This window comes from Saccopteryx leptura, chromosome 6 (genome assembly GCF_036850995.1).
Source record: "Saccopteryx leptura isolate mSacLep1 chromosome 6, mSacLep1_pri_phased_curated, whole genome shotgun sequence".
NCBI lineage: Eukaryota > Metazoa > Chordata > Mammalia > Chiroptera > Emballonuridae > Saccopteryx > Saccopteryx leptura.
The window spans coordinates 41,935,283-41,963,209 of NC_089508.1; the positions used below are offsets into that span (position 1 = coordinate 41,935,283).

The 27,927-nt window shown below is 39.5% G+C and overlaps 1 protein-coding gene across 2 annotated transcripts; it reads right to left on the reverse strand.

Moving 5' to 3' along the window:
- Positions 1–22: 22 nt before the first annotated feature.
- PSMA3 (proteasome 20S subunit alpha 3) lies at positions 23–27,927 on the reverse strand. 2 transcript variants are annotated; one of them, XM_066341780.1, is made up of 11 exons: positions 27,778–27,927; positions 24,206–24,288; positions 13,178–13,301; positions 8,464–8,565; positions 8,308–8,381; positions 6,028–6,100; positions 5,194–5,259; positions 3,751–3,797; positions 1,621–1,688; positions 552–616; positions 23–177 (listed from the first exon to the last, which is right to left on the reverse strand). In XM_066341780.1, the coding sequence occupies exons 1-11, from the start codon at positions 27,796–27,798 to the stop codon at positions 133–135; spliced, it is 768 nt and encodes a 255-aa protein (XP_066197877.1). In that variant the 5' UTR covers positions 27,799–27,927; the 3' UTR covers positions 23–132. The 2 variants fall into 2 exon arrangements, with proteins under 2 accessions (XP_066197877.1, XP_066197878.1); XM_066341781.1 differs by lacking the exons at positions 24,206–24,288; positions 27,778–27,927 and adding an exon at positions 13,978–14,061.

Consider the following 27,927-nt stretch of genomic DNA (forward strand, 5'->3'; position numbering starts at 1 on the left):
GTCAAGCAGGTATTAAGCAAACTTCAATGATTACAAGACAAAAATTTAATGAAAATTGGTAATTGGGTATGTAATAATCCAAGGGGCTAAATAGTTACATGGGGCAGAAATTTAAAACAAATGAAGTCAGTGTTACATATTATCATCATCTGATTCATCTTCTTCCTTCAAAGATTCCTGTTAAGAGAAAAATAGTGCTAAGATCAGTTTTTACAACCTGAAGCTGATTAGCCATTTACTTTAAAAATTCTTTATAACTGAAAAATGAACAACTAGTTTAGAAGAAAGCACCCAAGTAAAGAAAAGGATAATTAAATATACTTTGTAACAATCGACTGTTTTTGATAAAATACTCACAATATGCAAGCATTAAATTTATCTTAAAAATCCCTTGCCATTTTCACAGATACAAAATATTTTTGGAACCAGGGCAACCTTATCCCCATTGAGGATAACCTAGAAAATTTCTATCCTTAATCCAGCTCAACTCATTTGTTTTAAATAACATTATTCTACACTTAGTTCCATGAAGTTTTCATGCAGTGACTTACCTTAGCATATTTCTCTGCCTCTTCCCTTACATCTTTTGGAACAATTTCATGTCTTCCTTTAGTTACTAAAAATTAAGCCATATATTTAATTAATAACAAGGACTATATTGTGAATTGCAATTCCATGCAATCTACCTAATCCACAGGTATGGTCCATTTAAGGTTAATGTTAGTTTGTATTCTGAGTAACACCAGATGCTTTGAATGCATTTTTGTGTTTTCTCCACATAAGAGATTAAATCGGCCCAAATTTAGCTCTTATGGAAAACATAGAAAGAAAAAATTGATGTCTCAGTAATATTTTTTTAAAAAACTGAAAAACTAATTTCTAAAAGTTCAACTGTTCGCAACTTCAGTCAATTATTAAGCAAAATTTGCCCTTCAGAGACTACCTGCTAAATTTGTTCATGCTTTCTTTGTTCTGAGTCAGAGTGCATTTTGGTGATACTCCAATGAAACACACATATTTCATGACCCAGCAATTTCACTCATGTATATTTCTAACAGAAACGTTATATCAGTGGGCCAAAATAATTGTACATGATGTCCTCAGCTGTAATGTTCATTATAGTAAGGGGGAAAAAAAGGGAAGAGCCCAATTGTCCAGCAACAGAAGATGAATAAATTGTATATTTAGACAACATAAGACTATACAGCAAGGCAGGTGAACAACTACTACTTAAAAAAACACAGCAACCCAAATGATTTACATATAATGTTGAAGAAACCAAGTACAAAAAATATGTATTATATAATTACACTTATATAAATTTCACCATAAGTAAAACTGGTGTTAGGATTTAGGATAGTAGTTTCTTTGGGGTAGGTTCAGGATTGATTTCAAGGAGACCTAAGGGATGCCATGGGGACTTAGGTCTGTTTGTTGACCAGAACAGTGGTTACATGACTGTCTCCATGTCATAATAATTCATCAATCCATTTGTTATTTGTATACTTTTCTGTATGTATGTCATTAATGAATTATTGAAAAAATTTTAAAAGGTATTAGTGGTAAATTAGGTTTGGTATAGATGACTTGAGAGAAAATGAATTAACAAAAGTAACTTACTTTCACCAACCCAGCTGAGCTCCAGTTCAAAAGCTTTATCCTTAACTTCATCGTGTACTATGTAAATTCTAGAACAGAAAAGGGAAAATTGTAACAATTATTTGGTTATGTTCAAACAATGTAGTTCATGTATCCACTCAGCACAAATGAGAACACCTATCCTTAGTATAAGCATAAATTTATACATGCACACACATTATACATAGTTCATATTTATGAACACATACATAATTTATGAACACTAGAAAAGGTAACAAATTACATGAAGGTTGATAAACATACAAATAAATGATTCAATATATCTTTAAAACCCACGTTGTTTATTTTGATAACACTGCTTTAGAGACATCACTAAAAAAAGATACCTCATAAGGAACACAGATGAGAAAAGGCTATAGCTATAATGATCTGTGCCTATTCAGGATATTTGTCTTCTCCATTAATTATTTTTAAAATAAACAAATTTGTAAGTTTGCAACTATCAGTGGTCTCTTATGCAACTTTGGGGGCAGAAATCTTTGTAGCAAGTGAACTTGACTCTGAAGGAACCACTGAGCTAAAGCCAGCCCTGAAATCTTTTTAAACTCTTGTTCATTACTCCCTTAACCTGGCCTTCAAACTACAATACATGCCAAACTGCAGAAAACAAGGAGGGAGGGACTGTCACGTAATATAAAAGTATCAAAAATTTAAATATCAGAGCAAAGCTTACCTATTTCATCCTTTTCACCATCTAACACATTTGACTTTTGAAGGGCATTCCTAACACGTTGCTATGAGAAATCATTTTAACTTTTCTGACACTAAGTAAAAGATATGTATGTAGTGCTCCATTTTATTAAACGATGAAGGAATGACTTTCGTACATCAACCTGATTAGTGTCTACTGCTATACCTAAAAATAAAAAGTTTGGTAAGGAGGGTTTCCAGAGCACTTCTCAGTGAAGGAAACTGCATTTATCATGTTAAACTATTATTGTACCATTTATGAGGAGTATTTTTTCTTAAAGTGGGTTCTGCTTCTTAACAACTGGAAAGGGGAAGGGCCTAGTAAAAGGAGAAGGGAGGGTGAGGAGAGTAGCAGGAGAGGTGGACTTTAAAAATTTTAAGGTACTTTTGAGACTTAAATACTTTATAAAAACTATCATTTTAAATGAGATTAAGGGTACCATTTAGTATACTTATTACATAAAAGCTCTCTAGGACTTTTTTCTTTGCATAAACTATTAGATGTAAAACCTGAGATGTTTGTACAAAGAGCTGACTGACTAAACTGTTCATGTGAAATAGAGGACTGTGAATTCTATTTATGACTTTAAAATCTGAAAAACTGACAGCAAAACCAGCATTTTACTAAATTTTTGGGAATACTAAATGCCTGCATTCCTTCCTCTAAAATGTATGAAGCACTGCCAACTCAGGTTTACTGGCTTTGTTGTTGCTATTTACTATTACATAGCATTCTACTCTATCTGTAATACAAACCACTTCAGACTATTTTATTTTTTTGGTATTTTTCTGAAGTGAGAAGTGAGGCAGGCAGGCAAGGCAGACTCCCTCATGTGCCCAACTGGGATCCACCCGCATCCCACTAGGGGGCAATGCTCTGCCCATCTGGGCCGTTGCTCTGTTGAGGCGGAAGCCATTCTAGCTCCTGAGGCGAAGGCCATGGAGCCGTCCTCAGAGCACTTCAGGCTTCCTTAAATTGTTTTTAAATGTTTTTAAATACTGCTCTTTCATCTTGTTATAAGAAGTTTGAAAATTAACATTTTCCCAAAGAAACTTCACGGATCACATACAGAAAAAATTAGCTGTAAATGAAAATCAAGTTTAAGTCAAGATGACTATTGTTGGGAGAAGATTTGGGAAGTTGGGAACTATGAATCGAAGTCCCTGAAGTTCCACAATATCCTCCTCCCATTGAATTCTGTCACCTAATGAGTTTATTTTGACAAAAGCTTTTTTTCCCATTTCATTCACTGCCACTAAAATATGGATCTTCTCTTTCTTTTAATTCTCCTTTGAATATTAAATTCACCTTATAAATATTATGCACTGTTAACAAAACAGCCTTTTTGAATTAATGTACAAGCATGAACTATTTTTGTCAACAGTAAGGAAACATCTTACATTTTTGCAACTTCTTTAACAACATCACAGCAGGTCATTTCTTTCATCTACAGAAAATAAAATACATATTCATTAAGTTTAAGTTATGAGTCAGAAAGAACAGAGATTCCCACCTGTGTCACTATTTTCAGATTTTTTCACAACCTACATCAACAACCAACTTTCTTGAGGTTCTCAGATACAAAACCAAGAAAAATAACTTAAAATCCCAAAAGACCAGAACCAAAGTTGCATGATTCAGCTTAATGCTTATAAATTATTATGCTGAAACAGATATTTGGGATAACCCTAATTCTGGCTGGTACTAATTTTGTGGTATTAAAATTTATAAAAATCCAGACCTTTCTATTTGTCTAGTTACCAGCAGACCCTGATGTTTAAAAGACTGAAAAAACCCTGGCCGGTGGCTCTTACATAAAGTGTCATCTTGTATGCGCCAAGATTGTGGGTTGGATCCCCCGTCAGGGCAAGTAGAAGCAATCAATGAATAATTAAGTGGGTTGAAGAGTTGATGCTTCTCTCTCTCTCAATGGAAAAGTTAAAAAAAAAAAAGATTGGAGAATTGTTTTTTCTTTATAGGCAGTTTGGGATAATAGAAACAAACTGAATACCAACAACATACAAGAAACACAGGAATGAGTAAGATAAATTGTCCCTTGTAGAACTATTAGACAAAAATGCAAATGTTGGGGAATGCTATGAAGAACCAAGATTTAAATGGGTTCTTAGAACACAGTTGGATTTGTTTTGATTTTGAGGAAGACAAAATATACAAGGCAAAAGTGGGAAGCATTAATATTAAAAGTACATGAAATATTTTTACTCATTTACCAAAATACCAATAAATCACATGTCTGCCTTTTAGGGAAGTTTCTAATAAGCAACAAAGAGTTGGTAGACACAGTTTTAAATTAAGTTGATCAATTTACCTAAAAGGAAAACCAGCAAACTTTTAGGAAAGCTTTTTTATACCAAAGATGAATTTCTGGCTCTTGGAAGAAAATGTGGGTAGTTGGAACAGGACCGGGTTTCACACCTTCCACAGGTAGGAACTAAGGGAAGAGAAGCACTGGGGCAGCCAGACTCTATGTAAGATTTCCACAGACAAAAGTGCTCCAGAGAAGAAATAAATGATAGAATAAAACACCGAAGTTCTTAACCTAAGGCTCAACAGGTTCTATGAATGGGCTGGAAGGATTGTGAAATTGTATGATAAACTGTGTTTAAAATAGGCAGACATCAGAATCATAAAGGGATCCATGACAATTCTACAAATAGTATGTTATCAGCTTTCCTATTTAGCCACTTAGCAACTTCAATAAGCTCTGCTCAAAACAGCAACACGGTACATCCTTGGTCAAAAACGATTTAGTTTGATGAGATAAAACTTCATTACATTAGAATACTGTCATAGCAAAAATTCAAGCATTAACTATGTATTACCTGGAGCTTTTCTATTTCTGTCTTTGCAGCCTGCCTCGCTTTGCCAATAGCACAGCCCCAATAACCCTATTTAAAAAGTATACACACACAAAAAAAAAACTCAATTAACTTACAATCATAAATCATTGACAACTACCGTAAAGGATATTAAGTGACTTTGAAAAGCAAGTATGGAAGAATAATACAACACATTCTAATGAAAATCAAGGGGCTCAAAAAAATTAAAATATCAAACTTAATTCTACAACAAACAATTCTAGAATAGCCTAGATTTTTAATAAAGGTAGATCCAAAGAAAAACAAACTATATTATTATGTATACACTTCATGAACTAGAGACATTTTTGAGAGTAGGAATGAAAAAAATAGCATTTGTAACAATGAAAATGAAGTTATTTCTGAAATCCTGAGTTATATACTCTAAAGGTTAATTTTTAAATTAAAGAATGTCCATTTATACTTCTGTATAATGACAAATTATAAAATCTTCATTAAGTTAGTAAAAACCATATAAATATCAGAAGACAGTAAAGGTAATTAAAGATATGTCCAAGAAATCCCATTTATTTTAAAAGGGAAAATATATACAGTTTTAAGACACTGCTAAATAGTAATAAATTAAAAATTTTTTGTTCACTATAAAATTTTTATAAACAGCATTTCCAAAAGCACAGCTTTCCTCTGCCTTTATCTATAGATTGTTAATAATAATAAAATGTTACTTTCCTTGAATGAATTTTAAAGAAACTTCATTTAGTTGAAATACATTATTTCACTGCTAAAAAGATACCATTAAACTAAAAGTAGAATTCCATATGGTTCAAAATTACTCACATATGAAACACCCGACGGGTCAATCATGTAGAGTTGTGCACCGTCATTCACACTGTATGACCCTAACATGAAACTGCGTAAAAGTAAATTAGTCTTTTAAGCCATAGTTCTTAATATCATAAAAGTATTTTTTAAAGTGATAAAAGCGAAATTTAATATAAACTACTTATATACATATAACTCATTACACACTTTGATAAAGGTAGTTCTTGAAACTTCAAAATCCCTGTGGCTTTAAGTACTGAACTTTCTCAGGAAACTTTCCTGGGAGGTACAGCAGTGAACACAAAGGAGTAATGTTAGATGGAAAGCTACTAAGAGGTCCCAACTGGTAAAAAATATGAAAAAAGACAGGATGACAAAATTGCTGATGTGAGTACCCTGAAGTTACCTCAAACTGTTCCACCCTTCATTCCTTTTTGGCTATTCCCCCATTTTCCTCCAGTTATTTTTCAATAGTAATCCAAACTGGTTCAATATATTTTTATGGGCTCAACAAATCATTAAACAATCACATAAATTACTGGTTTTCTGAAAATCTGATTTATTTTCCCTTAGAAATAGAAAAGAAACTAGCTTCACCTTACTACATATCATATTTCATGTACAGACTACTGTAATAGCCACCAGTCCAATTCCCACTTCTACCATCATTCCCTTCCATCTTCCACATGGCTTTGAGACTTCCCTTTCAGAGAATATAACTGATTGTCACTACTTTAAAACCATTCAGTGTTTTCTTAGTATGGACCAGACCTCTGTATGATCTGGCCTTCCAACATCTTTAATATCATATAAATCTATACAACATACACACCAAGTATTCTTGACTACCTCCACATTAGCTGAAATGCCTATGTAGTTTCATACCAGTACTTTTGCTTGAAATACCCTTATCAATCCCCCTGTATCAGATATCCTTCTTTCCTTACCAACTCTCCAAAGAAAAAGCCATTCCTTAAATGGTGCCCCACTATACTCAATGGTGAGTTACTTCTCTTTGTGCCCCCCATCCATGACTAACTCATAGTGTATGTACAGTGTTTACTGGGAAAGTTCTGTTCACTATTCTCACTGATAAACAGAACTGATGGATTCAGAGCTTAGTTGAAAAGTTAAAAATGAAAGTCTAAAAGCAAAATGTTTCATAATGTCATTAGGTGAGAACCTTAAGAACTAATATTAAAAAAAATACCCAGATGTCTAACCTATTGCCAGAACACCACTCAGGTTTTCCATAATATCTATCCTCCTTAGTTATTTAAATGTATTAATTATAAATAACTCAAAGGTAGGATTACAGCTAATATCCTTTCTACAACATTTTAACAGTGGCAGGCACTCAGATATTAGTAAATGTTTATTTTGATCAAACATAACTGACTTATTTTTAAAAATTTATAAACTAAATATGTCTTATTGCAGGAAATCTGGATTCATGACAGATGCCTGAGAAGCCATATTTGAATATTTACATGTATTCTACATCTTTATACAATTGAAGCCCCACTTTCCCCACAAATAAAAATACCAACATTACACTTAACAATAAGAAACTGAGATTAACAGGAATCTGAAACATAATTTTGTATGTATTCATTATGGACTGCTAAAAATTTACCATTTAAGAGCATTTAACCTGAGTGCTTGAAGTGTACAGATGGAAGTTAGTGAAAACAGTTACAGCGTGGTTGGCTACCTAATAATGACAACATGGAATATCAGTTTGCCGTTTCCTGAGAATGTCAGTCTAACATCAAAGAAATATTGTTTATGAAAAAAATAATTGACATAAGTCACTGTGTATCAAAGTGGCAGGTGTACAGTGTGATGGTTTGATTTCATACATTGTGAGATGATTACCACAGTCAGTTTAGGTAACATTCATCATCTAAGTATGATAAAGGAAAAAATGTTCTCTTTGTGACGAGAACTCAGGATATACTCTCTTAACTTTCCTCGGTACCTTGTAGCCGTGTTAACAATGGTCATCAGGCTGTATATTACATCTCACAACTGCAACTTGATACCTTCAAACCAGAACACCTTCCTCCAGAGAATTTATTTTCAAATTAAAGTCATTAGTATGACTTGTATGTTTTATTACCAGTTCAAGTATGTATAGCGTTTTTCACTATTCAAACTTTTATGTACACTTGTATTTAATCACTGTCCTAATACTAAGTGACAGTGCATATTTTTAAGGGTGTAAAGACTAAAATGCTGGGAAAGAGATACTTATAGTACACATCTGAATGAATATCTCAGAAAATTTCATACCTGCAGCCAAAAGGTCTGACAGCACTGTAGAGGGTATATGCATGTACATACATGGCCACTCTGTCTGCAAGGTGCTGGGGGAGCGGAGGGAAACAAGAGCTTATTAATAAACTTACAGTATTTTTCAAAAGCCTCCTCAACATGTTATCAACTTACTTTTAGTGGAATGTCATAGCCAAAGTTAGATCTAAAGTTGGAAGCTTCTTCTCTTGCAATGTCTGCTAAAGAACGAGCATCTGCCAACAAACCTGCTACTGCCTGAAAGAAAACAAGTACCAACTTAATAGCTATACCTATCATAAATCTAGGAAAGTATGTATCACCAGGCTTTTAAAAATTTAACAAGCATTGCCATTAAAAATAAGCTTTTTGGCTTAAAGGTTTTCATAAAACATTCTGGTATTTTGATGCTTGGATATGGGATTACAATTTAAAACATTTACCAAGTGTGACTTCATTGCTTTGTCTAATGATCACATTCAAAAGGAATATTTCTATAATAAATCCTCCATATCTTTCCACATACCACTCTTGGTAAGGACTGATGTTTTCTTTTTGTGTGTGTGACAGAGACAGAGAAAAGGACAAATAGAGACAGACAGGAAGGGGGAGAGATGAGAAGCATCAATTCTTCATTGCAGCTCCTTAGTCTCCTTAGTTGTTCATTGTTTATTTTCTCATTTGTGCCTTGACCGGGGGGCTACAGCAGACCGAGTGACCCCTTGCTCAAGCAAGCGAACCTGCACTCAAGCTATTGGGCCTGCACTCAATCCGGAAACCTTGGGATTTCGAATCTGGGTCCTCCACGTTCCAGTCCAATGCTCTATCCACTGCGCCACTGCCTGATCAGGCTGATCTTTTCTTTGTATGTTCAGAAAGTTATTAAAAGTTATGGCCTAAATGTACAAGCACAAATTTCGGTTTTTAGCCTGCTGATTAATAAACTGCAATGCCAAACCAAGACAAACGGCTTATCTTCCAAGATTAGTGGCTTACAAATGCAGTTACTAAACCATTAGGGTACTGTAGTTGTGGGACATTAAGTACTGTGCAAAATCAATGTGGAACAGGAAATGAAGGGGGCAGCATATAATCTGATTCTAAAGTTTAAGAAGTTGTGCAGTTCCAAAAAAAAAAAAAAAAAATTTCATTCTATGGTTTGTTTTTTACAGCTACTACGTTTTTAGAACATAAACACTAAGTTGTTCAGACCTAAATACAAAATAAATATAACCACTGGGTGTTTTAGGCCTAGAGGAGCCATGAAAAAAATTACTGAAACACTGGTACTAGGAACCTAAGAAAGTCTGGGAACTGCTTGTGTAGAAGATTTGCAGAATTTAGAAGTGATAGCAATTTTTAATAGCATTTCATCTACTGCTACCTACTAATAGTCACAATGATGAAAATTCTTAACATACATTGAGCATTCATTACATGCTAATAAGCATTTTCCATAAATATTTTTAAACTTGGCAACAACACTATGAGATAGGTACTATTACCACTGTAGTAAAGAAACTAGTGTTTAGAGTGATTTTTCCCAAGCTTATCTGGCCAGTAAATTTCACCATTTAAACCATCTATTGCTTTGGAGAAAGCTTACTGTGAAGTCTTAATAATTCTCAAATCATTTGAAGATGACACTTAGGGAAACAATATATAAAGCCTTCATTGTTACCAATGGTCTTCAGCGTCCAATATTTTGCCAATTTCTGGCTATAAGGAATTCCTGCCTTTAAATAATAAGTGATAAAAATTTGAAAATTCTAGGACAATTTTTCCATCACTGAAATGCCTATAAGCATATAATTTTTTCAAAATACCCCTAACTAAAGTGTTTTTATTAAGTGAAAGAAGGCATAATTCACTAGTTCCCTTACTATCATCAGCTAGGTGGCAATGTGGCAGGTTTCATCAAAACATCTGTCTCGGCCCTGGCCGGGTGGCTCAGCGGTAGAGCATCGGCCTGGCATGCGGGGGACCCGGGTTCGATTACCGGCCAGGGCACATAGAGAAGCGCCCATTTGCTTCTCCATCCCCCCCCCTCCTTCCTCTCTGTCTCTCTCTTCCCCTCCCACAGCCAAGGCTCCATTGGAGCAAAGATGGCCCGGGCACTGGGGATGGCTCCTTGGCCTCTGCCCCAAGCGCTAGAGTGGCTCTGGTCACGGCAGAGCATCGCCCCCTGGTGGGCAGAGTGTCGCCCCTGGTGGGTGTGCCAGGTGGGTCCCGGTCAGGCGCATGCGGGAGTCTGTCTGTCTCTCCCCGTTTCCAGCTTCAGAAAAATACAAAAAAAAACAAAAAATCTGTCTCACCTGACTGGGCAGTGGCGCAGTGGATAGAGTGTCGGACTAGGATGTGGAGGACCCAGGTTCAAGACCCTGAGGTTGCCAGTTTGAGAGCGGGCTCATCCAGTTTGAGCAAAGCTCACCAGCTTGGACCCAAGGTCGCTGGCTTGAGCAAGGGGTTACTCGGTCTGCTGAAGGCCCACGGTCAAGGCACATATGAGAAAGCAATCAATGAACTAAGGTGTCGCAACGAAAAACTGATGATTGATGCTGCTCATCTCTCTTTGTTCCTGCCTGTCTGCTCCTATCTGTCTCTGTAAAAAAAAAAAATCTGTCTCTCTGGCAATAATTTGTTGAGGAGAGAAAGTATGTCCAGAAAAGATAATCACTGAAGAGGCAAGAAAATTTTATCTGTAGCTTTACAGTTTACAGTTATATTTTCCAGTCCTTTTTAAAGTGTTTGTGTGGAACACCTCTCATTTAGAAATACCAAAGCTAACAGCAGAGTATATTCTATAGGATCTCTGTAGAATGAGTTATAGAGTAACATGTAGGCCAGTCTTTTTCAAATGCTGGCCTGCCAGAAATTTTGTGCCAGTCCACAAAAGAGTTAACCACCCTGATGTTGTATGAAGATTATACAGTGAATAATCATTGGGTTTACAATTTTCATCCATCCACTGATGTAGGCCATGAAAACCCAAATTCTGAATCCCAACTTTTATCTTGACCAGCTGTAGAGGCCTGTTTTTCATCTGTAAAAATGGGATTACTTTCACAGGGTTGTCAGGATTAAATGAGGTAATTTATGTAAATATCCTGTAACATAGTACCTAGCATACAGGTGTTCTCTTCCTAGCCTTTTCAGTAAGCAGGGTTAGAATCCTTTTTTTTTTACCTTTTTAGGTTGTTCTTACTCAAGGAAGTCTGACATCCCTATAGGATGACTTTAGTACAGGGGGTCCTCAGGTTACAACAGTCTAGACATATGACACTTTATGTTTACAATGCTCACTTCCATAAAAACTTTAAAAAATTGAGACATGAGTTGTTTTGGCTTACGCTGTTAAGTGTTGTACTTACAGACTATGTTGGCGAACTGGTTTGGTTGCATGCAGCAGAAGATTACACAGTAATGCAGCACGAGTAAGGGAGTTGGCGGCCCCCAGTATGCCTACCTGCGCCATTCTGGACTGTTAAAAAGCACAAGTGTTCTGTTCGTGTTAGGCGAGGGTGTGTTTTCACTTACATCAAAATTCAAGTTACATCACTGTCATGGGAACAGAACTGTGTCATTACCCAAGGACCTCCTGTATACACCAATAATGTATTTATGACTTGCCTTGCAATTGTGCAAAGTAGTCAAGATGCCAGCTGCAACCCTGGCTGGGTGGCTCAGTTGGTTAGAGCATTGTCCCAATAAGCCACGGTTGCAGTTTTGATCCCAGGTCAGGGCACAAACAAGAATAAACCAATGAATGCATAAACAGGTGGAACAACAATTCGGTGTTTCTCTCTTTTTCTAAAATTAAAAAATATTTTTTCAAAAGATACCAGCTGTGTGAAATAAATACAGTGATGTGGATGAAACTATTAAAAAAGGATGTGTTCACTTTTCCTTTCATTAAACTGCCTTTCCTGATGCTGCACCTTACTATAAAGGTATTCACTATCTGATAACATCTTCAGTATGACAGTGATCCCCACAAGGGATACAAAAAGCTCAAGATTATTTGCCTCTCAAGAATGTACCTTCAGTGGTGAACTATGCTGCCAAGATCTTTTTCTTTCTTTAAAAACTAACATTTCTGCCTGACCAGGCAGTGGCACAGTGGATAGAGCGTTGGACTGGGATGCGGAAGACCCAGGTTCGAGACCCCGAGGTCGCCAGTTTGAGCATGGGCTCATTTGGTTTGACCAAGGTTCACCAGCTTGGACCCAAGGTCCCTGGCTTGAGCAAGGGGTTACTCAGTCTGATGTAGCCCCATGGTCAAGGCACATATGAGAGGGCAATCAATGAACAACTAAGGTGTCACAACGAAAAACTAATGATTGATGCTTCTCATCTCTCTCCATTCCTGTCTGTCCCTATCTATCCCTCTCTCTGACTGTCTCTGTAAAAAAACAAAACAAAAACATTTCCATTTAAAAAATTTTTCTTTAAAGATTTTATTTATTCATTTGAGAGAAGATTGGGAGGGGGGGAGGCAGGAAGCACCAACTCCTATGTGCCTTGACCAGGGAAGCCAGGGTTTCAAACCGGCAACCTCAGTGTTCCAGGTCAATGCCAAGATCTCTTTTCTATATATACTTCTCACCCCTCTCCCCTCCTCCTTTTAAGGGAATAGTTTTTCATATCTATTTCCAATCAAGTTACGAGAATGCTACCTTTCTTTCAGATAGTGAACTGTTCATAAACCAGTAACTATCTGTGACTACTTCTCTGGATGCTCTCTAATCTGTTTCTGCCTCAATGCTAAAGTAATAGATGGGTTCTTATAATCATTTTATTTTAATCCAATCAGTTATTTTACAAAAACTTGGAACAAAGCAAAAAGGAACATTTTTAAATGTGACCTTACCATTCCAACATGCCGATCAACATTAAAAAGTCGTTTGTTGGAACCTTCTTCATAAAGTTTAGAAAGGACTAATTTTTCTACCCCAAAGACAACGCCATCTTTACATCTGATTCCAATAGCTGTACTGAAACAAGCGGAAGAAAATAATTTTTTTAATGAAAATAAACTTCATAAACTTAAAACAAAAATAGGTAACATACAGTTTTTCAAAGCATGTCAGTTCTTCAAAAACATTTGAAAACTAGAAAGGGGAGACTATCTAAAGCAGGCATCCCCAAACTACGGCCCGCGGGCCACATGCAGCCCCCTCAGGCCATTTATCCGGCCCCCTGCCGCATTTCCAAAAGGGGCACCTCTTTCATTGGTGGTCAGTGAGAGGAGCACTGTATGTGGCGGCCCTCCAACAGTCTGAGGGACAGTGAACTGGCCCCCTGTGTAAAAAGTTTGGGGACCCCTGATCTAAAGTATAGTAAATTATATCCATATATATGAGTATCATGTGACCAAAAAAATCTATCATATTATGACATAAAAAGATGATTAATACATTTAAGTGAAAAAAGTTGCCAACAAAACATGTACAAAATGGCAGTGTCTGGCATATGCTATCCACATTATAACCAAAGTTGACTAAATTCATGTCCATTAAATATGTCACATGCATAGAAAACACAGGCTATACATAAGCTAAAAAGTTAAACAGTGAATAATTTTTTTTTTTAGGTGAGAGGAAGGGAGATTGTGAGACAGACTCCTGCATGCGCCCAGACCGGGCAACTCTTTTGCCAATACTAGAATACCGAGCTATTTGTAGTGCCTGAGGCTGATGCATGCCAACAGAGCTGCTTTCAGTGCCTAGGGTCACACTCGAACCAGTCAAGCCACTGGCTGCAGCAAGGGAAGAGGGAAAGGAAGGGAAGAGGGAATGAAAAGGAAAAGAGAAAGAAAAGGAAGAGGGAGAGAAAGGGAAGAAGCAGATAGTTACTTCTCATGTGTGCCCTCACTGGGAATTGAACACAGGATATCCATACGTTGGGCTGACACTCTTTCCACTAAGCAATTGGCCAGGGCCAATAGTGACTAATTTGAATAGAGAGATTCTTTTCTGTCTTTTGTTCATTTGCTTTTTTCTGCACTAACCATATATCGCTTACAAGTATGTAAAATAAAATGTTCTGTACAACTGTTTAAAACAAAATAAATCTTAAAGTAATCTCTTGAGTAAAATGTGAAGAATTTATATATGTTGCCATTTTAATATGAAATATACAGTGTGTCTGTAAAGTCATGGTGCACTTTTTTTTTTTTTTTTTTTTCCTGAAGCTGGAAACGGGGAGAGACAGTCAGACTCCCGCATGCGCCCGACCGGGATCCACCCCGCACGCCCACCAGGGGCGACGCTCTGCCCACCAGGGGGCGATGCTCTGCCCCTCCGGGGCGTCGCTCTGCCGCGACCAGAGCCATTCTAGCGCCTGGGGCAGAGGCCAAGGGCCAAGGAGCCATCCCCAGCGCCCGGGCCATCTTTGCTCCAATGGAGCCTTGGCTGCGGGAGGGGAAGAGAGAGACAGAGAGGAAGGAGGGGGGGGGATTGAGAAGCAAATGGGCGCTTCTCCTGTGTGCCCTGGCCGGTAATCGAACCCGGGTCCCCCGCATACCAGGCCAACGCTCTACCGCTGAGCCAACCGGCCAGGGCCCATGGTGCACTTTTGACCAGTCACAGGAAAGCAACAAAAGACGATAGAAATGTGAAATCTGCACCAAATAAAAGGAAAACCCATCCAGTTTCTGTAGGATGATGTGGCAGCATGTGCACATGCGCAGATGATGACGTAACACTGTGTACACAGCGGAGCAGCCCATGGCCATGCCAGTCGAGATGTGGACAGTACAGAGGAAAGTTCAATGTGTTCTGTGGCTCGCTAAATTAGAATCCGTGTCCAAAGTGCAACGTGAATATCGGCGCATTTATAACAAAGCGCCACCACATAGGAATAGCATTACTCGGTGGGAAAAGCAGTTGAAGGAAACCGGTAGTTTGGTGGAGAAACCCCGTTCTGGTAGGCCATCAGTCAGTGATGAGTCTGTAGAGGCTATACGGGATAGCTACCTAAGGAGCCCTAAAAATTTTGTGCATGAGCCCACATCGAACTGCACTGAATAGGTATGAAACTGGGAGAGTTTTCCTTTTATTTGGTGCAGATCTCACATTTCTTTCGCCTTTTGCTGCTTTCCTGTGACTGGTGACTTTACGGAAACACTGTATTAATTATGTTACGGAAACACTGTATTAATTATGTTATTCTAATCCTTTTAATAAAAGGGATTCTGATTCAAAACAATCCGAAAAATGAAGAGAGCCACATACACATATGGTAAGGAATTTCAGACACTCCTTCCCCCATAATTCAGGTATCTTCAATGGCTTCCTTTTCAAGTTTGAACTCCTTGGCCCACCTTTCAAATATACTGAGAATCTGCAAAGCCCAAATAGCTTATTCAATTTCTTTTTTTTAACCTAGAAATTAAATGTAATGGGGTGACACTGATCCTTAAGAGTACACAGGTTTCAGGTGAACATCTTCATGGCATTTGAACTGTTCACTGTGCTGTGTGCCCATCACCCAAAGTCAACTCATTTTGTCACTGAATATTTCCTAGTATAATCCAGTGCTCTACTGAATTCAACCTCACTGTCATCCCTCAAACATCTTATGTTCATTTTTGCTGTTATATCTTCACTGAAGTTACCCTGGGTGCTAGGATATACTTCCTCCTCACCACTACATAATTAAATTTCTACAAACTTTGGCAGATTTACTTGAACTTAAACTTTTTAGTCTCAGGTAGCCTTTCTTACTTATCATCTTCCTCACTGTTCAGAATCTAAAACATTCTTTATTCTAAACTAAAAGTTCTCAAAAGTGTGGTCTGGGAATTCCTGAGACCCTTTTCAAAGGGGTCTGTGAGTTCAAAATTATTTTCATAAAAATACAAAGACACCATACTACCTTTTCTACAGTGTGGATGTTTGCACTAATGATACAGAAGCACGAGCGGATAAAACCACTGGCACATTATCACAAATCAAGGCAACAACAACAAATGGTAATAAACAAATTACTCATTTTATGCTTCACTGCTAGGCTCTCACAGTTTTAAAGAAATTATTATTAGTATAAGAATGTCTTTGATAAAGCAGTAATTAATTTTTTAAGACAACCCTTCAGTACCATCTTTTCATTATACTGAAATGGAAGGTACTACAAGTACTTCTGCTGTGTATCAAAATAAGATGGTTGCCTAAAGGAACAAACTGGTAAACTGTTTTGACTTGTGCATTTTCTCATGTATCACCTGTTCTTCCTTTCAGTAAACATCAGACAAACTATGGTTATTTACACTTAGGTAAATAACAGATTTTTTCCCCCTAAAATAACAAGTGAGCCTGTCACTTAAAGGAAAACAACTGACTGTATTTTGTCAGTGATAAAATTCAAGTTTTTAGAAAACACATTCACCCCTGTGAGCCTGTATTTCCCAACAGTTACATACTCTTATGATAAGACTGATATTATAACAAAATATGTCAAATTTGGAAGATTTGTTGTAACTCAGTGAACCAGTATTTTCCAAATGACCATTATGTTACAAATCATACAGGGGTAAAATATCCAAAGTGCAAGACAACCCAACAGATTTTAATTTCCAAGTACAGTAAGTTTATTTACTTACTTATTTTAGAGAGAAAAGGAGAAAAGGTGAGGGAGAGAGAGGGAAACATCGATTTGTTCTACTCATTTATACATTCATTGGCTGATTCTTCTATGTGCCCTGACCAAGCATCAGACCTGCAACCCTTTCATATGGGGATGATGGTCCATACAACTGACCTAACCAGCCAGGGCTACTCTTAAGCTGTTGTTTTCTTAAGTTTATTTTTTTTAATTTACTGATTGGTTTTGGAGACAGAAAGAGGAAGGGAGAGTAAGAGAAGCATCATTTGTTCCACTTAGGTGTGCATTCATTGGTTGCTATCCCTTCTGTGCCCTGAGTGGGAATCAAACCCACAACACTGGTGTTACAAATGATGCTGTAACTGACTGAGCTAATTACTAAGTTCTTACAAACCACACTGCAAAAAATACCTTTAAGAAATTACCACTTGGGCCCTGGTCGGTTGGCTCAGTGGTAGAGTGTTGGCCTGGTGTGTGGATGTCCCCAGTTCAATTTCCGGCCAGGTCACACAGGATAAGTGCCCATCTGCTTCTCCAACCTTTCCCCTCTCCTTCCTCTCTCTCTCTCTCTTCCCCTCCTGCAGACAAGGCTTCATGGGAGCAAAGTTGGCCCAGGCACTGAGGATGGCTCCATGGCCTCCACCTCAGGTGCTAGAATGGCTCTGGTTGCCAATGGAGCAACGCCTCAGATGGGCCAAGCATCCCCCCTAGTGGGCATACTAGGTGGATCCTGGTAGGGCACAGGTGGGAGTCTGTTTCTCTGACTCCCGTTTCTCACTTCATAAAAATAGAAAGAAAAAAAAAGAAGAAATTACCACTTGTCTAGTTTTGGTGTAGTATTATTGAACATCTATAATTATCTGAAATGATTAGTAAAATACTCCTCACTCTTCCAACTACATACCTGTATGAAGCCTGATTTGCTTCACATGCTTCAATAAAAGTAGCAACATACTGAAGCAGAAACAGATATGAGAATGTCTTCTATTAAGCTTCAATTAACTACTTAGATTTATAAAAATAAAAAACAATACCACTCTTTCACTAAACATTTTTTTTTACATTTTGGAAGTTATTTTTTATTTAAAATGTTTATTGTTATTTTAAATGAATATTTTTAATTTTGTTTTAAAACCTAACATGATAAATATTAATAGGACCAATAGCCTATATAAAATCTCTCTGGCCCTGGCCGGTTGGCTCAGCGGTAGAGCGTCGGCCTGGTGTGTGGGGGACCTGGGTTTGATTCCCGGCCAGGGCACATAGGAGAAGCACCATTTGCTTCTCCACCCCCCCTCCTTCCTCTCTGTCTCTCTCTTCCCCTCCCGGAGCCAAGGCTCCATTGGAGCAAAGATGGCCCGGGCGCTGGGGATGGCTCCTTGGCCTCTACCCCAGGTGCTAGAGTGGCTCTGGTTGCAGCAGAGCATCGCCCCTGGTGGGCGTGCCGGGTGGATCCCGGTCGGGCGCATGCGGGAGTCTGTCTGACTGTCTCTCCCCTTTTCCAGCTTCAGAAAAATACAAAAAAATAAATAAAATCTCTCTGGGGAAGCCCTGGCCGGTTGGCTCAGTGGTAGAGTGTTAGCCTGGCGTGCAGGAGTCCTGGGTTCGATTCCTGGCCAGGGCACACAGGAGAAGCACCCATCTGCTTCTCCACCCCTCCCCCTCTCCTTCCTCTCTGTCTCTCTCTTCCCCTCCGGCAGCCAAGGCTCCACTGGAGCAAAGTTTGCCTGGGCGCTGAGGATGGCTCTGTGGCCTCTGTCTCAGGCACTAGAATGGCTCTGGTTGCAACAGAGCAACGCCCCAGATGGGCAGAGCACTGCCCCCTGATGGGCGTGCTGGGTGGACCCCGGTCTGGTGCATGCGGGAGTCTGTCTGACTGCCTCCCCATTTCCAACTTCAAAAAAATACAAAAAAAAAAAAAAAAATCTCTCTGGGGACACAGTAAATACTGACAGAAACAATAGCCTACATAAAAAATGCTCTGAGGTCCTGTTTCTTTCCTTTTTTTTTTTTTTAAACAAATATAAAGGGTCCTGACACCAAAATTTTGTGTACATTTTTGTTCTAAAGAATCGAGTTACTGACCAAGCAGTGGCACAGTAGGTAGAGCATTGGCCTGGGATGGAGAGGACCCAGAGTCAAAACCCTGAGGTTGCAGGCTTGAGCGTGGGATCATAGACATGACCCCATGGTTGCTGGCTTGAGCCCATAGGTCGCTGGCCTGAAGTCTAAGGTCACTGGCTCAGCTGGAGCTCCTCCCACCCCACTGTCTCTGTCAAGACACAAATGAGAAAGCAGCCAATAAAAAAATAAAGTGCCACAACAAAGAATTAATGCTTCTCATCTCTCTCCCTTCCTGTCTGTCCCTATCTGCCCCTCTCTCTGACTCTCTCACTAAAAAAAAAACCAACCATCAAAAACACAATCGAGTCCTTATCTCACAATCTTCCTTTCATATCCTGACTGAATCCTTAGTGAGGCTAAAGGGGAAGATTACAATTTAATCTTTTGCATATTACCTTCTAGGGGCATACCTTAATAAAATTATGATCACCAGCCCTGGCCAGTTGGCTTAGTGATAGAGCGTCAGCCTGGCGTGCGGGAGTCCTGGGTTCAATTCCCGGCCAGGGCACACAAGAGAAGTGCCCATCTGCTTCTCCACCCCTACCCCTCTCTTTCCTCTCTATCTCTCTCTTCCCCTCCCGCAGCCAAGGCTCTACTGGAGCAAAGTTGGCCTGGGTGCTGAGAAAGGCTCCATGGCCTCCGCCTCAGGCGCTAGAATGGCTCTGGCTGCAAAGGAGCAAGCCCCAGATGGGCAGAGCATCGCCCCCTGGTGGGCATGCCAGGTGGATCCCGGTTGGGCACATGTGGGAGTCTGTCTCTCTGCCTCCCTGCTTCTCACTTCAGAAAAATACAAAGAAAATAAATAAAATTATGATAACGGCATACATATTGTAATACAAGTATTAACTTACATGTTATTATTTGTTTTTGTAGTTCATATAATTAATAAGTATTCAAAAAAATTTGGCTTTTATGTTATTTATGTATTTATTTGACAGAGACAGAGAAAAAGAGAGAGGGACAGGTAGGGACAGACAGGGAGAGAGATGAGAAACATCAATTCTTCATTGCAGCACCTTAGTTGTTCATTGATTGTGTTCTCATATATGCCTTGACCAGAGGGCTACAGCAGAGCAAGCGACTGCTTGCTCAAGCCAGTGACCTTGGGGTCATGTCTATGATCCCATGCTCAAGTCAGCGACCCTGTGCTCAAGCTAGATGAGCCCATGCTCAAGCTGGCGACCTTGGGACCTCAAACCTGGGTCCTCTGTGTCCCAGTCCGATGTTCTATCCACAGCACTACTGCCTGATCAGGCAAAAATATTTGCCTTTTAAATTTCCAATATTAAATTTCTTTCTTTAAAACGTTGATTGTTCAATGCAAGACTATATTCTTAAGTCATATTATTTAACTGAATGATTAAATGTTTTCTAACTACTGGTTTAAATGATAGACTCTTAAGGAAATTAATATACAATCTAACTTTTTTCTAATTTCCACTTTTATGCCCATACGGCACTTAAAATTTTTTCCTAATGTTTTTTTATATATATTTCATTCCTATTGTAAAATATGTGAAGTAGTCAGGGTAGATTTCTATACCCCAAATCTACAAACAAAAGGTAACATTCAGAGGACTGAATAGAGGAACCCTATATAATACCATACCACTATTAAGTAGCAGTTAGGAGGACAATTCACATCTTGTGATCCTCATCCAATATTCTATCATACCAGACTACATACATTCCTTTAAGAGGAACTTTCTTAGTACTTTTTCTTTTTTCTTTTTTTTTAGCAAGCGAGAGAGAGAGGGAGGGAGACAGAGAGTCAGAACAGACAAACAGGAAGGGAGTGAGATGAGAAGCATCAACTCATAGTTGTGGCACTTAGTTGTTCACTGATTGCTTTCTCCTCAGTGCCCTGTCCAGGGGACTCTAGCTGAGCCTGTGACCCCTTGCTCTATCCAGGAAATTTGGGCTTCAAGCCAGCGACCATGGCGTCATGTCTATGATTCTGCACTCAAGCCAGATGAGCCCAATCTCAAGGCAGCAACGTTGGGGTTTTGAACCTGGGTCCTCGGTGCCACAGGTCTATGCTCTTTCCACTGCATCACTACCTGGCATACTCTTTGCATCTTTTTCTTTATGAATAAAATAATACACTACATTTTAATGTTTTGATTTTTAAAATTCTAATTCTGCTTCAATGAAACTGTTTTAAACCATATTTACAAATACTTAATAGAAAACAAATTCCTAAGATACATAGATCCTCACTACCTATAGACAGAATTTTCTGGGTTACAGTGGTTTCAAAATGTACTTCCAGGTTTTCTTAGACAGTACTTCCTGTATCAGATTTTTACACTAAAGAAAGTACAAGAATACAGAGAAGCCCTGGCGGAACAGCTTAGTTGGTTAGTGTCATCCAGATGTGCCAAGATTGTAGGTTCAATCCCTGGTCAGGGCACAGACAAGAAATCAACCAATGAGTGCACAAGTAAGTGGAACAGCAAATCAATGCTTCTGTCACCACCACCCCTCTAAAATCAACCAATACATTTTTTTTTAAATGCACAGGAGGGAAAAAAAAAAATCACTACCTCAAGTCTTTCTCTAGATTCCTGGTCTAAGAGCCTATCTTCCTTTAGCAACGGGAAGAAAATGTGTCAATTTTTTTCTTGAATTTGATTCTCTTCTGAACTCTATCAGGCTTTGTATACAATGACAAATACATTTAACCTAAAATTCTTAACAGCCTTACTTCTATTATTTTATCACATACTGATAGGTTGTAAATATCAGTGTCTAATAAAGCAGTATCTAAACACACAAAAAAACTAGCTTTGTTTCAAATCCTGCAACAGTACTTAAACTGTATTTTGCTAAAAAATTTATAACTATTTCATAACCAGTTACAAATTCATACCTTGTTCTTTTTACAACTCAGAGGATGGCACAATAAATGACCATCTATTTATTCATTCAATAACTACTGAGGACTTGCTAGTTGCTAGCACAGGCACGGACAAATCAGTCTCCACCCTCATGAAACTTTCATAACCGTAAATTAAAGGTACTAGCAAAAATTTGAACAACTCAGTATTTACATGTGGACTTTTCTAAAATTCTAAAAACATCATTTCCCCACTCTGCCTCTACTCTAAAAGCTTTCATTATTGTGAAGAAAACAAAACAAAACTGAGCTCAAAGACATCATTTATTTAGTAGACCTGAAAAATATTCTTTGATATCTGAGATGTTATAAAAGAAATTCTCCGGGACCCTGCTGGTTGACTCAGTGGTAGAGCATCAACCCAGCATGTGTAAGTCTGGGGATCAATTCCCAGCGAGGGTCAGGGCACACAGGAGAAGCACCCATCTGTTTCTCCCACTTGCTTCGCTTCTTTCTCTCTTTCCTGCAGCCATGGCTCCACTGGAGTGAACTGGCCCTGGGCACAGAGGATTGCTCCATGGCCTCTGCCTCAGAAGCTAGGAAGAGCTTGGTCGCTGACCAATGGAGTATCGCCCCCTAGGGATTGCTGGGTAGATGCCCATCTGGGTACATGCAGAAGTCTCTCTGCCTCCCCATGTCTCACTGAATAAAAAAAAAAAGCAAAAGATATTGGGTTTTTTTTTTGTTTTTTTCATTTTTCTGAAGCTGGAAACAGGGAGAGACAGTCAGACAGACTCCCACATGCGCCCGACCGGGATCCACCCGGCTCGCCCGGTGGGCGACGCTCTGCCCACCAGGGGGCGATGCTCTGCCCATCCTGGGCGTCGCCATGTTGCGACCAAAGCCACTCTAGCGCCTGAGGCAGAGGCCACAGAGCCATCCCCAGCGCCCGGGCCATCTTTGCTCCAATGGAGCCTTGGCTGCGGGAGGGGAAGAGAGAGACAGAGAGGAAAGTGTGGCGGAGGGGTGGAGAAGCAAATGGGCACTTCTCCTGTGTGCCCTGGCTGGGAATCGAACCCGGGTCCTCCGCACGCTAGGCTGACGCTCTACCGCTGAGCCAACAAGATATTTTTTTAAAAAGTCCTTTAATTCATCCCAAAGCTGCTTTAGATTAAAAAATAGAAGATCATGTAATTATATCTGATAAAAAATTTCTTCATAAAATTTGTCACCTAATAATTTAAAGTTGTATAGCAGTGCCAAGGAATCATCTTAGTGCATTATTCTAAACAAACAAACAAAAAAACAGAGTGAAGGAAGGAAGTCCAAAAGGAAAATATCTTAGTGATCCTTTCTGGAGTGTGGAAGCAGCAGAAGGAAAGAATTACTTTCAGATCCCTGCAGAAAGGTCCTTGCTGGATATAGCAAAGCTGGTTATAGAGCATGACCTTATACCAAAGTTGTGGGTTTGATCCCCAGTCAAGGCACATATAAGAATCAACCAATGAAGTGCCTAACAAGGCAGTGGCGCAGTGGATAGAGCTTCGGACTGTAACGTGGAGGACCTGGTTTGAGACCCTGAGGTCGCCAGCTTGAGCACGGGCTCATCAGGTTTGAGCAAGGCTCACCAGCTTGAGCCCAAGGTCGCTGGCTCGAGCAAGGGGCCACTCGGTCTGCTGTAGTCCCTCGGTCAAGGTACATATGAGAAATCAACCAATGGACAACTAAGGAACCACAACAAAGAATTGATGTTTCTCATCTTTCTCCCTTCCTGTCTGTCTGTCCTTCTCTCTGACTCTGTCTCTGCCACACACACACACACACACACACACACACACACACAAAATCAACCAATGAATGCATAAATAAGTAGAACAACACATCCATGTTTCCCTCTGTTTCTCCCACTCCTCTCTCTCAAAAATCAATTTTTAAAAAATGTTAAATATCTGACTAACTACATAGGACATTTAAAACACAAAGAAATAAAAGTTACAAACCTAATGGCCAAAACAAAACGAACCAAGAGTTTTAAAAGAAAATAGGCTAGCAAAGATAATAATGAATACGGTTTTATCCACCACATTTGAGACATGGTAAAATGTCCAAGTGAGTAATACTAGAATCAACTGGAAATGGAGGACTGGGGCTCATGAAAAGATCTGGCCTAAAAAGAAATCAGGAAATGACTAAAAAATTAAGATTATTTTAGGGCACTTAATATTTTGTACTAAAGTAATACAACAAAGGATAACTATAAAAAATATAGAAAAGGAGATACTTAATAACGGGTTAAAACATGCTAATTTCCAGTAAAACAATGTTTCTTACCTACTATTTTCCACAGCCTTCATAGCATATTCAACTTGAAAAACTCTTCCATCAGGAGAGAATGTAGAGGCTGACAGGTCATACTAGGAGGAAAAAGGCAACAATAAGCCTATAACGATGTATCTTTGGCAGTAATAGCCTTACAATTATGTTTGCTAAATGGTTCATACATCAAAGATGTGTGTTAAATCTCAACACTTTCCTTTAGTATGTCAAAACAGCAACAATAGCTAAGGAAAAAGTTATACACTTTGGATTTTTGCTATTAAAAAGCAATAAACCTTGCCTGACCAGCTGGTGGCGGTGGCGCAGTGGATAGAGCGTCGGACTGGGATGTGGAAGACCCAGGTTCAAGACCCCGAGATTGCCAGCTTGAGCGTGGGCCCATCTGGCTTGAGCAAAAGGCTCACCAGCTTGGACCCAAGGTCACTGGCTCGAGCAAGGGGTCACTTGGTCTGCTGAAGGCCCGTGGTCAAGGCACATATGAGTAAGCAATCAGTGAACAACTAAGGTGTCGCAACAAGAAAATGATTGATGCTTCTCATCTCTCCCCGTTCCTGTCTGTCTGTCCCTGTCTATCCCTCTCTCTGACTCTCTCTGTCTCTGAAAAAAAAAAAAAAGGTAATAGATCAGTGGATAGAGCATCCACCCATTGTAAATTCCAGGTTTCGATTCCAGGTGAGGGCAAACACGAAAGCGACCATCTGCTTCTTTTCCCCCTCTACTCCCCCTTCTCTCCCTCTTCTCCTCCCACAGCCAGTGGCTTGATTGATTCAAGTGTTGGACCCTGATGCTGAAGACGGCTTGGTTGGTCCAAGCATCAGCCTCAGGCACTGAGGATAGCTCAGTTGATTCAAGCATTGGCCCCAGATGGGTTGCCAGGTGGATCCCAGTCAGGGCACTCGTAGGAGTCTGTCTCACTATCTCCCCTCCTCTTTAAAACAAAACAAAACAAAACAAAAACACACACAATAGACACATGTCCCAAATAAAGTCAACTTTTTCACACAAAACACAAAGCTTATATTTTTAAAGATATCACTATTGTATGGAGTCAGTACATTCTAATTCAGAGCTGTGGCACTAACTGAAGGACCTTGGACAAATCATTTAGCTTTCAAACATTAATAAGCATGGTAGCCACTATAATGGAATACAAAGTATACTGATTCTTGAATTCTTTTATTTCAAATCAGACTAGGCACAAATCTAGGTGCTGGAGATATGGCAGTAACCCAGGAAAAGGGCTATAATGAAAATAAAACAGGTTGAAGTGATAATCAGAAAAGCAACTCCAGACTACCTGATCAGGATAGGCCTTGCTAGGGCAGTTATGTTATTTAGGATATTAGGATATGACTGTGTCAGATCTAAATAAGGAGCAGCTAGCCATTTAGGATATGGAGGAGCCATCCTGGCATTTGGCATAGACCTTATGGTAGAAATAAGCCCAGCTCAATCAAGGAAAAGAAATAAGGTCACTGTGTCTTGAGCACTGTTAAGTGGTAGACAGAGAACTAACTGTATTAGAGACATGTAAGGGCCAAACTATGTTGAGTCTTCTAGGCCAAAGTAGGAAGTTTATATAGTATTCTAAATGCAACAGGAAGTCATTGGAATTTGAACAGGAGGATGATACGATCTATTTTCTTAAAAAAAAAAAACAGCCTGACCAGGCAGTGGCCCAATGGATAGAGCGTCGGACTGAGAAACGGAGGACCCAGGTTCGAGACCCTGAGGTCGCCTGCTGGAGCGCAGGCTCATCTGCTTTGAGCAAGGCTGACCAGCTTGATCCCAAGGCTGGCTTGAGCAAGGGGTCACTTAGTCTGCTAGAGCTCCCCCCACCCCTGCCCGGTCAGGTACATATGGGAAAGCAGCAATGAACAGGTAAGGTGCCGCAACGAATTGATGCTTCTCATCTCTCTCCCTTTCTAACTGTCCCTATCTGTCCCTCTCTGTCTCTCTCTACCTCTGGCACAATAAATAAATAAATAAACATTATCTGAAAAATGAATTGCAGAGGGAACAAGAGTGGAAGCAGAGATTGGTATTTCAAAAGTGGTGCATCAACTAGAGAAAAAGAAATGGAAGGCAGTATCTTTTGAGAACAGAGACCCTCACACACACACACACCCCCCAAGAAAACCTGCTAATGAACTGGCTCTAGGAGTAAAGTAAATAAAAGAAATTAAAGGTGAATCAGATTATTTTCATTTGAGCAACTAGACCTGGACCATTCACTGAAGAAGATACTAAACGGCAAGGGGAAAAGAAAACCCAGAGTTCTACTTTGGACATGTTGTTAAAACGCCTAGGAGAGAAAAATAAAAATAAAATAAAACAATCAAGTGGAGAGAAATGTCCAGTAGACAGGTATCCTCATCTGGACTTCCTGGGAGAAGCGAAGAAAGGAAGTAAGTCCTCAACACAAGTTCCTCTGTTTCCTATTGTGTTAAATGAAGGTCCTTAACTCTACCATCGTGGTACTAAAATATCTCACTTGGTTATATTATCAAGTATGAAACAGTTAGTCCAAGGTAACATTAATGCAATTGCAAAGTCAAATTGCTACAATATGCATTACCGAGTAGCTATTTCTAAAAAATGACATAACTTTTGCATCACATACCTAATGAACTAAACCATTACAAACCTAAGTTGCCTATTATCAAACTCAGAAAGCCAGTATTTGAACTTAATGCTGAGTATCAAAATCTGGTGACCTGTAGACAGAGATGAACTAAGAAACACATTACTCAATGCCTTAATGCAAACAATTTATGTATTTCTAAACAAGGCTGTACTTCCTATATGGAGAAATACATAAAAGGCGTAAGCAAAAAACTATACATATGCAGTACACTTAATAAAGTAATATGCCGAACAAGTTAAGCCCAACTTCAAAATCCTCAACAGTCTTGCCTATTAAAAAGTTGGAAGCGGCCAGGTCCCTAGCTAGTCATTTCAATGTTTACGGTACTGTGCTGTTAAGTAATTTGTACAGGGAAAGCTAGGACAAAGGACAGACAGAAAGGATTCTTCAGATTTCACTTCTCAGACCAGATTTCTTGCTAGTTCTGTCCCGACCTGGTTTCCAGCGGTCGATCACTACACCGGAGGGAAGATGGAGAAGGCCCCGTGAGTCAGCAGCATCCCACCAACTGCATGGGCCCGTCCAGGGGAAGCTGCGTCCCAGACCCTGGAATCTCATGCCTCCTTGCCTCAGTGGTTCTCATGAGGGGCTGACACCCAAACCCTTTACACATTTCAGATCCCACGAATTTTCACTTTCGGTTTCCCTGAGAGGCTAAAGAAAGTGACTCAGCATCCAACGCGGCTCCGCATTTTACTGCTGCGCCGCCCGGCCCGCTACACCTGAGCTTAAAAGCTTCAGGGCACCGTCACCGCACACGCGGGCCCAGAAACTAGCGTGGGAAAAACTGGAAGCGGCCCACTTGGTCGAAAGCAGTCCCGATGCACCCTGAACTGACACACGCTAAGCGGTCTGTCGCGTTCCCTTCTCAACGATAATCCTTTAACTACACTACCACACCGAGAAACAACAAACTCACCCCGGTGCCGATTGAACTCATCCTGGTACAACCAGCAGAACGTGTCCGGCTTCAGGGCCTAAAGCGCTCGCCCTGCACCGAAGCGCACAGACTAGTAACAGGCAATTTCATTGGCTGCTCTTTCAACCAATAACCTTCTCTGTGGCTCGA

What these genes read in the sequence shown, in the direction of transcription:
- PSMA3 (XM_066341780.1), bottom strand. Translation starts at nt 27,798, where the DNA reads ATGAGTTCAATCGGCACCGGG. An exon ending in GCTATGACATTCCACTAAAA is followed by an intron (nt 8,382 to 8,463) that starts GTAAGTTGATAA and finishes CCGCTCCCCCAG; the next exon opens with CACCTTGCAGACAGAGTGGC. An exon ending in GTCAGACCTTTTGGCTGCAG is followed by an intron (nt 6,101 to 8,307) that starts GTATGAAATTTT and finishes ACTTTTACGCAG; the next exon opens with TTTCATGTTAGGGTCATACA.